Source organism: Rhinatrema bivittatum, chromosome 12 (genome assembly GCF_901001135.1).
Source record: "Rhinatrema bivittatum chromosome 12, aRhiBiv1.1, whole genome shotgun sequence".
Lineage (NCBI taxonomy): Eukaryota > Metazoa > Chordata > Amphibia > Gymnophiona > Rhinatrematidae > Rhinatrema > Rhinatrema bivittatum.
In genome coordinates this window covers 72,396,426-72,410,306 of record NC_042626.1, presented here as the reverse complement: position 1 = coordinate 72,410,306, position 13,881 = coordinate 72,396,426, and the positions used below count along the sequence as shown (strand labels likewise).

Sequence of the window (13,881 nt, the reverse complement as noted above, 5' to 3'; positions counted from 1 at the left end):
GATCCAGTGGTGGCCACAGGAAGTTCACCTAAGCAAGGGTGGAAGTCTGTCCCCATCAAACTGGCTACTCCTTATGATGGACACGAGCCTCCGAGAGTGGGGAGCTTACTGTCGGGAACTGATAACACAGTGGTGACGGACCAAGAAAGAAGCATGCTGGTGCATAAACCGCCTGGAAGCCTGAGCTGTCAGATTGGCATGCCTCAATTCATCCACAGACTCCAGGGCCAGGTGGTCTGCATGATGTAGGACAACTCAACAATAGCCTACATCAATCACCAGGGAAGAATCAAAAGACACCATGTGTCTCTGGGAATAGACCCCCTTATGGAATGGGTGGAGTTAAATCTACAAGGGATCTTGGCCTCCCACAACATGGGAAAAAAACAACTTCAGAGCAGACCTAAGCAGGGAGAGTCTGAGTCCAGGAGAATGGGCGTTGTTGATCAGAGCCTTCCAGTTCCCGGTAGATCTCTGGGGCCTCCCATCCATCGACCTATTGGCCACATCTCACAATGCTAAGGTCCACCGATTCTTCAGTCCCTGAAGAGATCAGTACTCCCAAGGGATCAATGCCTTTGTCCAGGCCTGGCCAGAGGAGGACTTACTGTATTCCTTCCTCTGTGGCCTCTCCTCTGCTGCGCAAGGTCATTCGCAAGAACACCACAGAGGATTAGTCCTTCTGGTGGCCCCGGATTGGCCCAGATACCCATGGTATGCAGACATGTGGAGGCTTCTGGTGGAGAGCTCCCTATGCCTCCCTCTGCACAAGGACCTTCTCCAGCAAGGTCCGATCATTCACGAGGACCCAACTCTGTTTTGTCTTACAGTCTGGCCCTTGGGAGGGCTTGCCTGACGAAGCGTAGATATTAGACGGCGGTAATTGCCACCTTGCTCTGCGCGCAGAAGTTCTCAACATCCTTGGCATATGTGCGGATCTGGAGAATATTTGAGGCCTGAAGCGAGGAGCGCAGGGTGCCCCCTCGCACAATGAAGATCCCCATGATTCTGGAATTTTTATAGGATGACCGGAACAAAGGGTTGCCCCTCAACTCTTTGAAGATCCAGGTGATGCCTCTCTCCTGTTTCAGAGGCGAGGTGAAAGGAGTCCACCTGTCGACACATCCAGAATTGGCCCATTTCCAAAAAGGGGTTAAACACCTCCGACTGCACTTAAATTGGCCGGTCCCCCTATGGAACCTCAATCTAGTATTGGACCCTTTAGCAGGGCCTTCCTTTCTGCCGCTGTGTGCTCTGTTTCTACGCCTGTTAACACTGAAGACTGTATTCTTGGTGACGATATGCTCGGCTCGTTGCATCTCTGAACTACAGGTGCTGTCATGTCGGGAACCGTTCCTCCAGTTGAATCCAGGAACGTTATAGCTTCGCACCGTTCCTTGCTTCTTACTAAAGGTAGTTTCGGAGTTTCACTGAACCAGTCCATCTCCTTACTGTCCCTAGCTAGACGCAAGGACACGGAAGACTGCCGCCTCCTACGCCACTTAAACGTCAGTAGGCTGTTAGTATGGTATCTAGAACCTACAGAACCAGTGCACAAGACGGACCACTTGTTTGTTCTTCACAGTGGAAGGAAACAAGGCAAAGCAGCTTTGTGAGTTACCATAGCTCGCTGGATCAAGGAAGTGATCACTGGAGCTTATGTAGAGGCAGGGAAGCCTTTACCCCTTCAGGTTAAAGCTCATTCCACTAGGGCCCAGGCAGTATCCTGGGCTGAAGCTAAACTACTGTCTCCCGTCGACATCTGCCGAGCAGCGACGTGGTCTTCCCTGCGCACCTTCTCCAGGTTCTATCGCCTGGACGTCCAAGCCCGAGAGGACGCAGCCTTTGCGAGGGCACAGGCAGCCTCCCGTCCCATTCGAGAGTAGCTTTTGTACATCCCATTGGTCCTGAGTCCATCTGGCTACACGCTAGGAAATGGAGAAATTACTTACCTGATAATTTTGTTTTCCTTAGTGTAGACAGATGGATTCAGCATCCCTCCCACGGCTGCCCAGGAGAAGCACCAAGAAATCGCCCATGAAGTGAATCTCGTTTCCATGTGGTTACAGGTAAGCCGTTATCCTAGCCCTAGTCCAGGGCATGTATAGAATTGCTGGGATTCAGCGCTTATGTTTGGTTGAGTACACTTATGGTTACTAGTTTTTAATCAAGTTATTAAGTGGTATTCAAGTTTTTCGATAGTATCTCCACAAGGGCTTTTGAAGAGAATACTGAATGGCTGAGGGCACTGCAGGGATGTATCTTGGGTGACGTCAGCTTTGAAACCTGACTCCGTCTCCATCTGCTGGCAGGGGAGCATAAACCCATTGGTCCTGAGTCCATCTGTCTACACTAAGGAAAATGAAATTATCAGGTAAGTAATTTCTCCATTCTGTACTGACCAATTTCGTCTCCCCCAGGCTTCCTGCCACCCTGACTGTTCTCTTCTGCTCCAGAGGTGGCTGCGCAGACTGCCGAGCTCCACTTTAAAGCTAAAGACAGGCTGTACAGCCCTGAAGTAGCTGGAAGGGTCCTATACGGGGTTCACACTGGGCTGGGTACGAGGAATCGTGGGTTCTAATCTTGGCTCAATTACTCGAACACTGAAGAAGCACAGTGCAGAAAAGTGATAGCTGTGCCGCGCTGCCTCAGCTGGGATGAGGCGCCCACTGAGAAGTTCAGTGTTTGCTGGTCTTCCCTCTGGCAGAAATCGACGACGTTGGTCGTTTGCCAGGTGCCTCGAGGACACGGAAGTGTAGCTGGGGGGGGGAAGGTGGTGTTAGTCCTGGCCCGCAGCCCCCTCTCTTGGCCTCCTGGATGCAGGTGAGCTGCAGGCAGTGACAGAGAGAGAGCAGGTGCTTGGTGAGGAGGCCGGGGTGAGGCTCTCTCAGGGGAGGACGTGCCCTGACTCGCTAGCTTGACATGGCAGGAGCGTGGTGCTCTGTGCCCTGTCCCGGGACACCACACGTGTGCCAGCAGCTCTGCCCCCACCCCTCCCTGTGGGAACTGTGCCGCGCACCGTTCTGCCTCTTACTGAAATGCACGGTCTCGCACAACTGTCGCACGCCTTTCCTTTGTACACATCTTGGGTCGTGAAAAGCCCTTTTGTCCCTGTTTTGCCAGGATCCATGCAGAAATCACAAAACCTATCGAGAGGTGGTTTCAAAGATGAAGTCACCGGTGATTCCCTTTGTGCCTCTGATACTGAAAGGTGAGTGCTAGGGGGAGGGGTGAGAAGCTGAGGGCTAGCATCTGAGCCATAGAAAGGCCTCATGGCAGAGTCGGGAGCCTTCTCTCCAGAAATGACTTAGCTCTGCTTTCTCTTTTGTGACTTATTAATTTTGGTCACCGTTTAATGCTTCTGATTCTTTCTTCCGTCTGTGCAGCTCTCTCTCTGCATGCGGCTCCATCTGCTGTCTCCTCACTGCGCCATCTGTGGAAGGAGATACTTGAAGAAAAGTATTACATCCTTTTTACTTTTTTTTCTTTCCTTCACCAGATCTAACTTTTTTAAATGAAGGCAGTAAAACCTTCCTGGATGGGCTCGTTAATGTGGAAAAAATGGTGAGTCTGTGTCTGCCAGCAGAGTCCCTATGCTTCCCATAGGTGAGTGCCTGCTTCCCTACTGCACGAGGGGGAGGGGCTCCCTATCGTGCACTAGCCCCCCAGGTGCCAGGGTCTCTCCCCCCCCCCCCCACCCCAACCCCCACCCCGACACACTGCAGATCTGCAATTCTGGTGGCAGCCTGAGAGCTGCTGCCTGCAGGCCCACGCAGCAAAACCAGAGCCAAGGTTTCCATGGCAACCTCACACTTTCTCCAGCAAGAAGCAGACAATTTTGTTAAAAAAAAAAAAATAAAAAATTGGGGTTTGATTTTGACTTAACTCTGAAGAGTCTGGATTTGAGAGTCTGCCCGCACACATGCATTCCTGGGGCGTGGACGTTATCCCTTGTGTGTGGCATTGTTTGGCGCGATCACCACGAGGCCGGCGCGTGGCTGCACAGTGATGCCGGCACCTGCTCTGCCAAGGGACTTGGGCGGACGGTAAATGGGGGAACGTGCTGGGTCCCGGGGGCCAGTTCTTGCTTTACAGCACAGCGGGCACAAATCCGTAAATAAAGCCCCATTTATAACCGTAGCAGCTACAGGGAGAGGGAAAGTTTGCAGCCCCCGGGGAGAAGTAGTAAAGCTGGTATTGGGCAAGCGCATCCAGTCATTAGGTGGCACCGGCCATGATAACGGAGTAAAGCTCCCACATTTTGGTCACTGTTCGTTCACCAAGACATGTGGCCCAAACGCAGATCAGATCCAGTCCTTTCCGTCACTCTCTGCTTCTGTCTCCCCTGTGTGAGTGTGGGGGGGGGGGGGGTGCAGAACAGCAGGGTCTGATCAGATCTTGGGGGTGACCAGTAGTCACACTGGCAACACAAATAACATCGCATTATGTATCTCATGCTTAGGAAAAACAGAAAGTGAATTGATGTTTTTAACGCAGAATGAAGAGGTATAGCGTGGCTTGGGATGCAGCACAAAGTTATTCCAAGTTGTTAAAACTGCAGCGCATTGTGAGGAACTGCAGAAGGACCTTGGAATACTGGGAGACAGGGCGGCAGAATGGCAGATGCCATTTAATGTGGAAAAGTGCAAAGTAATGTACATAAGGAAAAACAATCCCAACTACAGGTGCACGATGCTGGGTTCTGAATTGGGAGTTACTACCCAGGAAAAGGATCTTGGAGTCCTTGTGAATAATACATTGAAATCCTCAGCTCAGTGTGTGGTGGTGGTGGTCAAAAAAGCAAACAGAATGTTAGGAACCATCCGAAAAGGAACGGAGAATAAAACAGGGAATATCCTGTTACCTCTGCATTGAGCCATGGCGCGACCGCACCTTGAGTTCTGGTCACTGCATCTCAAGAAAGACAGAGCGGAACTAGAGAAGGTGCAGAGGAGGGCGATGAAAATGATTGATTGATTGATTTTATTTATTTAAGTGATTTTATATACCGTTGTTTGGAACTGACCTTCACAACGCTTTACAAGAGAAACAGCAGTACACAGAACAGCTAACAGGTGCACTGAACGAACGTAAATAAGATGCACTTTGTGATCAAAAAGAGTGGCATACAAATTAGAGGCATTGTGGGATTACAAAGTTTGGAAGAAGTAGTAGTGAACTATAGAACATTTAGAGAGGTATTAAGAACTGTAAACATTTAACTATCATTGGTATACTATACATAATGGTGGATTAAATTATTTAACAGGGTCGTGATTAAGTGAGTGTTGTGTGGTATCTGCTTGTTTAGCTTATCTGATGCCGTCTTAGTAGGTTTGTTGGAACAACCAGGTTTTGAGGAGTTTTTTGAACACTTTGATGTTACTTAGATTTTCAGGGAGCTTATTCCAGAGGGTCAGCCCAGCTATTGAGAATGCTCTTTCCTGTACTGTAGTAAGTTTGGCTGCTACAACTGTGGGAATTTCTAATAATGCCTTATTTGCAGATCGTGTGCTACGCCGTGATATATGTGTGTGTGTATATATCGTCATTTATCCATTTGACTTCATTCCCGTGTATGGTTTGGTGGAGTATGGATAGTGTTTTGAATTCTATCCGTTTGTCTATGGGGAGCCAGTGAAGTGATTTTAAGACAGATGAGATATGGTCTGTTTTCTTTTTTTGCCGGTTAGAACTCTAGCTGCTGCATTCTGTAGGATTTGGAGAGGTCGGGTAGTTGATTTGGGTAGACCTAACATCAGAGAGTTACAATAGTCAAAGCTGGAGAAGATCAAGGATTGTAGAATGGTTCTGAAGTCCAAACAATTTAGCAGAGGTTTTAGGCGTTTCAGTATCATTCATTTATTAAAGCCTTCTTTGACTTTTGCCGATACGTGTTTCTTGAGATTCAGTTCTGTGTCTATCCAGATTCCTAGGTCCTTGACTTTGTCACTGAGTTTGATAGTGGTATTATTTGTTTGAATGGTGGTGTTTGAGATAGGTGTGGGAGTTTTTCTTTGGATGAGTATGCATTCCGTCTTCTCCATGTTGAGACAGAGTTTCAATTGGTTTAGGAGATTTTTTATTTTATTAAGGTATGAGGCAGCGAGATTGAAAGCATTCTCGAGTGTGTCAGTTACTGGTATGAGAAGTTGTATATCATCAGCATAAATAAGGTAAGTGATGCCGAGACTCGAAAGGAGTTGACATAGTGGGAGAAGGTAGATATTAAATAGTGTGGCTGATAGTGTTGATCCTTGTGGGACTCCGGTCTCAAGAGGTAATGATTCAGATTTGGAATTATTGCTCATTACTTGGAAAAATCTGTTGTGTAGGAAGGATTTGAACCAGTCTAGCATTGTCTCTGCCAGGCTGATTTCCACTAGTCTGTGTATCAAGCATTTATGGTCGACCGTGTCGAAGGCTGCAGATAGGTCGAGCAATATGAGTATGTGGCTATGTCCTTTATCAAAGCTTCTTATAATTGTATCAGGGTGAGAAGTAAGGTCTCTGTGCTGTAGTGTTTCCTGAAACTGTGCCGTGCTGGCTGAAGTATGTTGTTTTGTTCTAGGTGATCATTGAGTTGTTTGAGGACTGCCTTTTCGGTTAGTTTGGCGAGGAGGGATAAATTAGAGATGGGTCTGTAGTTATTAAGGTCTGAAGGATCTAGATTCTTTTTTTTTTTTAATATGGGTTTGATTACAGCCGTTTTCAGGCTGTCAGGTAGAGCTCCTTCTTCCAAAGATTTGTTTATGATGTTGGTGTGATAGTATGGGGTATTTCTTTAAGGGTGCGTATTGGTATTTTGTCTAGATCATGGTTTGCAGGGTTTAAGGTTTTAATCAGTCTTTCGATTTCTGCGGTTGAAACATATTCGAAGGAGGACCATAGAGTGAGTTATGTCTTTCTTGTCTAGAGTTGTGCTTTGGAGGGGGATATTATTAATGGCGTTGGTTATTTTATTGATTTTGTTTTTAAAGAATTTGGCTAGGTCGTGGCATAGATCCTTGTTTGTGTTGGAGGTTGCTGGATTCATATCAGAGATGAGGTTGTTCACTATGTTGAAAAGGGTTTTCGGGCTGTGAGTGATGTTTTGTATTTTTTTGCTATAATATTCTCGTTTGGTTGAGTTAATTATGCTTTTGTAGTTGCGGTAGATTTAGAGTTAGGGTGGATTTATTATTGCGCCAGGCCTTTTCCTTTTTTCTGAGGTTTGTTTTGGTTTCCCTCAGTTGCTTGTTGGACCATGGATTGGTGGGTTTTTTTTGAGGTGTTAATAAGTTTGGTTTGTTCGGGGCTGATGGTGTTTGCAATTTGTTCTGTAATTTGGAGCCAGGAATGGGTGGCGCTGTGAATACTGTCCAGGTTGATGTTTGTTAATTGTTGTGTGAGTTCCTGCTGTGGCAGTTCCATGGGAAAAGGTGGTCTGAAGTTGAAGCAGGTGGTATTCGTGTCTTCTGGTGTGATTTTTGTGCATAGTTCTGTCTGACCGCGTAGAATGAAGTGGTCAGACCAAGGAATTGGGGAGCAGGTTACTGCGCAATTCTTGGGGAACTTTTCATTAGTGAAGATCAGATCTAGTATGTGGCCGGCTTTGTGAGTTGGGTCACGAACATTTTGTGAGAAATTGAGGGCAGACAGTGCATCGAGGAGGGTTTGTGGAGAGTGTGGTAAAGGTGTTTTATCAATGGTGGAGATTGAAGTCTCCTAGGATCATTATGGGTTTTTTGTGGTTGAGGTTCGCTATGAAGAATTCTATAAGAGGTGAAATATTTCGATCTAGAAGGCCAGGAGGGCAGTAGATTAGGCATATCTGAAACTCGGGATTTTCAGATAGAGCAACCTCGTACTGGGGTGGGAGTGAATGATGTATTTGTTTCATTGCAGAGGTTTTTTTGATGATTAACATTATGCCTCTTCCCTTGCGTTTAGTTCTGGGATGGAGCATCTCCCCTATGATGAGAGGCTGCGCAGGTCAGGGCTTTTCAGCCTGGAGAAGAGACGGCTGAGAGGGGACAGGATAGAAGTTTTATAAAATCATGAGAGGGGTGGAATGGGTAAATAAAGGACGGTTATTTATCCTTTGAAATAACAATAAAACAGGGACATTCCATGAAACTAACAACCAGCAGATTTAAAACAAATTTGAAATTGTTTTCACTCAATGCACAATTAAGCTGTGGAATTTGTTGCCAGAGAATGTGGTCAAGGCTCGTAGTAGATGAGTTTAAGATGAGTTTCTGCCACACAAGTCCATAAATAATTATCAGACAGACAGACTGCGGCGTTTCTACTACTTACTTCTGTGAGTAAGCAATGAGGAATGGACTTTTCTTACCGGGATCTGCTGGGTACTTCCAAGTGATCTGGACTGACCACTGTCGGAGGCAGGATGCTGGGTTTGATGGACCATTGGTCTGACCCAGCATATCACTTCTCATGTGTTTATAGTTCTGTTTTTTCTTCCGTGGGTGCCATCTGCCTGAGGTGAGGGGTTCTTGGGTGTCCTAAGCCCCTGTCACTTGTCCTTCCAAAATACTGACGCCAGCAGAGGAGTGACTCTCCAGTCTCACACACTATGTGCAGGGTATCTGTCTGTCTCCCGAGACACGGATATGGCAGGAGACTAACCTTATGCTTCCTTTTCTGTAGCACTCAGTGGCGGAGAAAGTCAGAACCATCCGGAACTACCGCAGTAGTCCACTGCGTAAGTATTAGTATTTACATTTATGTTCTGTCACATATGTGTGTCAGAAACATTATATTCACTAGAGAAAAACATTTGTACAATATTAGAATTATTATATGTACTGACCTTTTCTAAACATATCTATATCCTACCTAATAAACGAAGGATGACCGATGTGCCGCAAATGCGCAGTAGAGACCAGCTCTACCGCGCATGTGCGGGCGAGCACGTCGGTCTGAGCCAGAAAAAAAGAAAAAAAATGGCGGCGTCGGGAGGCAGCGGCGGCGGCGTTGAGTGGCAGCGGCGGCGGCGTCCGGTGGTAGCGGCGGCATCGGGAGGCAGCGGCGGCGGCGGTGTTGAGTGACAGCGGCGTTGGGAGGCGGCGGCGTTGAGTGGCAGCGGCAGCGGGTGGCAGCGGCGGTGGCGGGCGTCGTCGTCGTCGGGTGGCAGCGGCGGCGGCGGCAGCGAGGGAGGAGAGAGAGAGGGAGGGACTGACAGAGAGAGGAAGGGACTGAGTGAGAGGGGAGGAGAGAGAGGGAGTGGGACTGAGTGAGAGGGAGGGAGTGGGACTGAGGGGGAGTGAATGGGACTGAGTGTGAGTGGGAGGGAGAGAGGGGGGAGGGACTGAGTGAGAGGAGAGGGAGGAGTGGGTGAGAGGGAGGGAGGTAGGGGGTGGTGAAGAGTGAGGGGAGAGAGAATGAGGGGGAGGTGAGAGACAGAGGGATGTAGCCCGTTTTAACGGGCTTAACGGCTTGTTTATATATAAAAGGCTTGGGTCGGTCACACTGTCATGTTTGAGGCCACCATATGGTGCCTGGAATCGTGGAAGGTGCACTGTGTAAAAACAATGTGCTGTTGGCCGGGCACACACAGGGAGAGACAGACAGACAGAGTGGTACACACCCAGGCAGAGGCACTCACATGCACACACAGGGAGAGGCAGAGCGGCACACACACAGGCAGAGGCACTCACGTGCACACACAGGGAGAGGCAGAGGCACTCACGTGCACACACAGGGAGAGGCAGAGCAGCACACACACAGGCAGAGGCACTCACGTGCACACACAGGGAGAGGCAGAGCAGCACACACACAGGCAGAGGCACTCACGTGCACACACAGGGAGAGGCAGAGCGGCACTCACGTGCACACACAGGGAGAGGCAGAGCGGCACACACACAGGCAGAGACACTCACGTGCACACACAGGGAGAGGCAGAGCGGCACACACACAGGCAGAGGCACTCACGTGCACACACAGGGAGAGGCAGAGCGGTACACACACAGGCAGAGGCACTCACGTGCACACACAGGGAGAGGCAGAGCGGCACGCACACAGGCAGAGGCACTCACGTGCACACACAGGGAGAGGCAGAGCGGCACACACAGGCAGAGGCACTCACGTGCACACACAGGGAGAGGCAGAGCGGCACACACACAGGCACACAGGCAGAGGCACTCTCGTGCACACACAGGGAGAGGCAGAGCGGCACACACACAGGCAGAGGCACTCACGTGCACACACAGGGAGAGGCAGAGCAGCACACACACAGGCAGAGGTACCTGCGGCACATGCCCCTACACCCACAACTGCACACAGACTCAGGCTGTTCTTGACCAGATAATCTAAACAACACTGGGTATTATTTGCTAAGATGCTCTTTCTGCAAAGCCCCATCTCCCACGCTCCCACACACAGGGACAGGCAGGCATAGGCACACACGCGTCAGCGCACACAAACTTGCACAGGCTCGCCCATGTACAATCACGCACACTCAGACAGACGCAGGCAAAAGCCCCGCCCAAAGATACACACACAGGCTGTTATAGACTGGACTCCCTGAGCAATGCTGGGCACGTTTTGCTAGTTGTATCAGGAATCTGTACTTGTTAGGTGTCACAATTTTTATAAACAGCACTGTGGCAGAATCTGTGCTCAGCTGCTTGTGGACTCTTGGTATTGCAGCAGATGGCATATTGGCCTGATTATGGACTTTTGGCAGTGCTGTAAATTGGTAGATTGGGTTACTCATGGATCTTTGGTGGCACTGTGGATGGTGTATTGGGTTGGTTATCAGTTAATTTTTAACAACATAACCAATGCCAATGACATTGCCTATTTTGTTTCATATTATTTCTAAACTAAAACAATAAAAACACTCACAAAATTTAGTTTTGTTTTTTTTTAACTTGTTTAGTGCACACTGTTTGAGTTAACTGTATACTATTACAGATCAAATAGTGTGCAATAACTCATACTGGGCAGTAAATCGAAGCAGTGTGCTCTAAACGAAAAATGTAAGAAAATGAAACAAAATGTAATGAAACAAAAAGGAGGAGAGAAAAACAAAATGAACCAAAAATTTTATTGATACACATCCCTGTTGGTTATAGGCCCTCAGCAGTGATGTGGATTACATATTGCACTTGTAATGGGCTCGTGGTGGTGCTGTTGACTGCATATCGGTTTGGTTCCAGATCCATGGAGGTACTGTAGATAACGTATTGGGCTGCTCATGGATCCTTGATGCTTCTGAGGATAGAAGTTGGGGTTGGTTATGGCCTCTCGGCAGTGCTGTATTTGCAGTATCTGGCTGGTTACTCTTGAACTATTAGAAGAAGAATGGGCGCCCTCTGCTGGGGGGTCCCGTAATTACAGCTTAGTTCATTTAATCCTTTATTTTTTTTCTCCTTCCTGTGCAGGTCTCGATACTGAATCATCCCCAAACCACTTGCAGACGAAAGCTTACGTGCGGCAGTTCCAGGTTATTGACAATCAGAATTTGCTCTTTGACCTTTCCTATAAGCTGGAACCGAATCATCAGTAAATAGAGGGCTGTGAAAGCCCAGGCTGGCAGCAGGACAAAGGCCTTTGGAGCCCCACCACAGGATGGACGCACCCTCTCTACAGCAAAATGCACAATATATCTCTTCCTCCCCCCCCCCCCCCCCCCAGCGCTGCTTCTGTCAGTCACTGCCGTCCTGACGTGGGCTCACCGTCAGCCAGCAATGCTTTCGTGTGCACACAGACAGCAAAGCAAAATAGGTTTACGTGGAGATGAGTGCAGCATGCGTCGGCCTTGGGATGGTCACAGGTGAAGGCGACGCCACAAGCACCAGCGTCTGGCGGCCCTCGGATGGGTTCGCAGGCAGAGGTGGCGTGGCAGCTGCTGGCGTATTTCTGCGAGCTGTGTCTCTTGGGACCTCTTTTAAGAAGAAATCTCGCAAAAGACACTTAAAGAAGGTTTACAGATGAACCCGGCTCTGCGTGGTGCAGGGAAGAGTTGTCTGACATGCCTGCTGCATTTTTTTTCTAAGATTCCTTTCGTCCTTTCCTGAAGGTGGGGATTCATCGATGTCATCCTTGCACTATTTTTCGGCCCAGGCTGTGGCCAGCTCCGTGGCATTTTTATGTTCACTCTATCACTGGATGCTGTGCACAGACTTGATTATGGAGCACAACTGCACTTTTCCCGTGCGAGCACTGCTGGGGTGCTTGGCCCCAGAGCACTGTACTGGAATTGGCTCCGTAATGGTGGGAGTCAGTGTCTTTCGGATGCTGGAACAGGACTTGAGGCCATTAAGAAACGATGGAGATGGCCTGAAGAGAAGCTTGGTGCTGCTTTCTCAAATGGAAGTGGCGGTTCTTGTGGTACAAGACTTTGGCGATGGGGGGAGAAGCTACATATGACCCCCCCTCGGTCTGCCTCAATCAGCACAAAAACTGCACAGCACGAGCCTAGGGTACAGGGAGGGAGACAAATGGTAACAAAATTCAATAATACCTGGGGGGGAATGAGAGGTAAAGTCTGGGATAAGCACAGAGGATCCTTAGCTGTGGGGGAGTGAGGGGTAAAGCCTGGAATAAGCACAGAGGATCCTTAGCTGTGAGGGAGTGAGGAGTAAAGCCTGAGATAAGCACAGAGGATCCTTAGCTGTGGGGGAGTGAGGGGTAAAGCCTGGGATAAGCACAGAGGATATTTAGCTGTGAGGGGTAAAGCCTGGGATAAGCACAGAGGATCCTTAGCTGTGGGGGAGTGAGAGGTAAAGCCTGGGATAAGCACAGAGGATCCTTAGCTGTGAGGGGGTAAAGCCTGGGATAAGCACAGAGGATCCTTAGCTGTGAGGGAGTGAGGGGTAAAGGCTGGGATAAGCACAGAGGATCCTTAGCTGTGGGGGAGTGAGGGGTAATGGCTGGAATAAGCACAGAGGATCCTTAGCTGTGGGGGAGTGAGAGGTAAAGCCTGGGATAAGCACAGAGGATCCTTAGCTGTGAGGGGTAAAGCCTGGGATAAGCACAGAGGATCCTTAGCTGTGGGGGAGTGAGAGGTAAAGCCTGGGATAAGCACAGAGGATCCTTAGCTGCGAGGGGTAAAGCCTGGGATAAGCACAGAGGATCCTTAGCTGTGGGGAGTGAGAGGTAAAGCCTGGGATAAGCACAGAGGATCCTTAGCTGTGGGGGAGTGAGAAGTAAAGCCTGGGATAAGCACAGAGGATCCTTAGCTGTGGGAGAGTGAGGGGTAATGGCTGGGATAAGCACAGAGGATCCTTAAGCTTTGGGGAAGTGAGAGGTAAAGCCTGGGATAAGCACAGAGGATCCTTAGCTGTGGGGGAGTGAGGGGTAAAGCCTGAGATAAGCACAGAGGATCCTTAGCTGTGAGGGGTAAAGCCTGGGATAAGCACAGAGGATCCTTAGCTGTGGGGGAGTGAGAGGTAAAGCCTGGGATAAGCACAGAGGATCCTTAGCTGTGAGGGGTAAAGCCTGGGATAAGCACAGAGGATCCTTAGCTGTGAGGGAGTGAGGGGTAAAGGCTGGGATAAGCACAGAGGATCCGTAGCTGTGGGGGAGTGAGGGGTAAAGCCTGGGATAAGCACAGAAGATCCTTAGCTGTGAGGGGTAAAGCCTGGGATAAGCACAGACGATCCTTAGCTGTGGGGGAGTGAGGGATAAAGCCTGGGATAAGCACAGAGGATCCTTAGCTGTGAGGGGTAAAGCTTGGGATAAGCACAGAGGATCCTTAGCTGTGGGGGAGTGAGGGGTAAAGCCTGGGATAAGCACAGAGGATCCTTAGCTGTGGGGGGAGTGAGGAGTAAAGTCTGGGATAAGCACAGAAGATCCTTAGCTGTGGGGGGAGTGAGGGGTAAAGCCTGGGATAAGCACAGAGGATTCTTAGCTGTGGAGGAGTGAGAGGTA

The 13,881-nt window shown here is 49.1% G+C and overlaps 1 protein-coding gene across 1 annotated transcript in view; it reads left to right on the top strand.

The window, feature by feature from the left end:
* Positions 1 to 12,600, top strand: part of RAPGEFL1 (Rap guanine nucleotide exchange factor like 1) — a 42,554-nt gene extending 29,954 nt beyond the window's left edge. The window contains exons 12-15 of the mRNA XM_029572958.1: positions 3,124 to 3,211; positions 3,500 to 3,564; positions 8,653 to 8,707; positions 11,391 to 12,600. Coding sequence (XP_029428818.1) covers positions 3,124 to 3,211; positions 3,500 to 3,564; positions 8,653 to 8,707; positions 11,391 to 11,515 — 333 coding nt within the window. The 3' untranslated portion in view covers positions 11,516 to 12,600. The remainder of the gene's footprint in view (positions 1 to 3,123; positions 3,212 to 3,499; positions 3,565 to 8,652; positions 8,708 to 11,390) is intronic.
* The last annotated feature ends 1,281 nt before the right edge of the window (positions 12,601 to 13,881 follow it).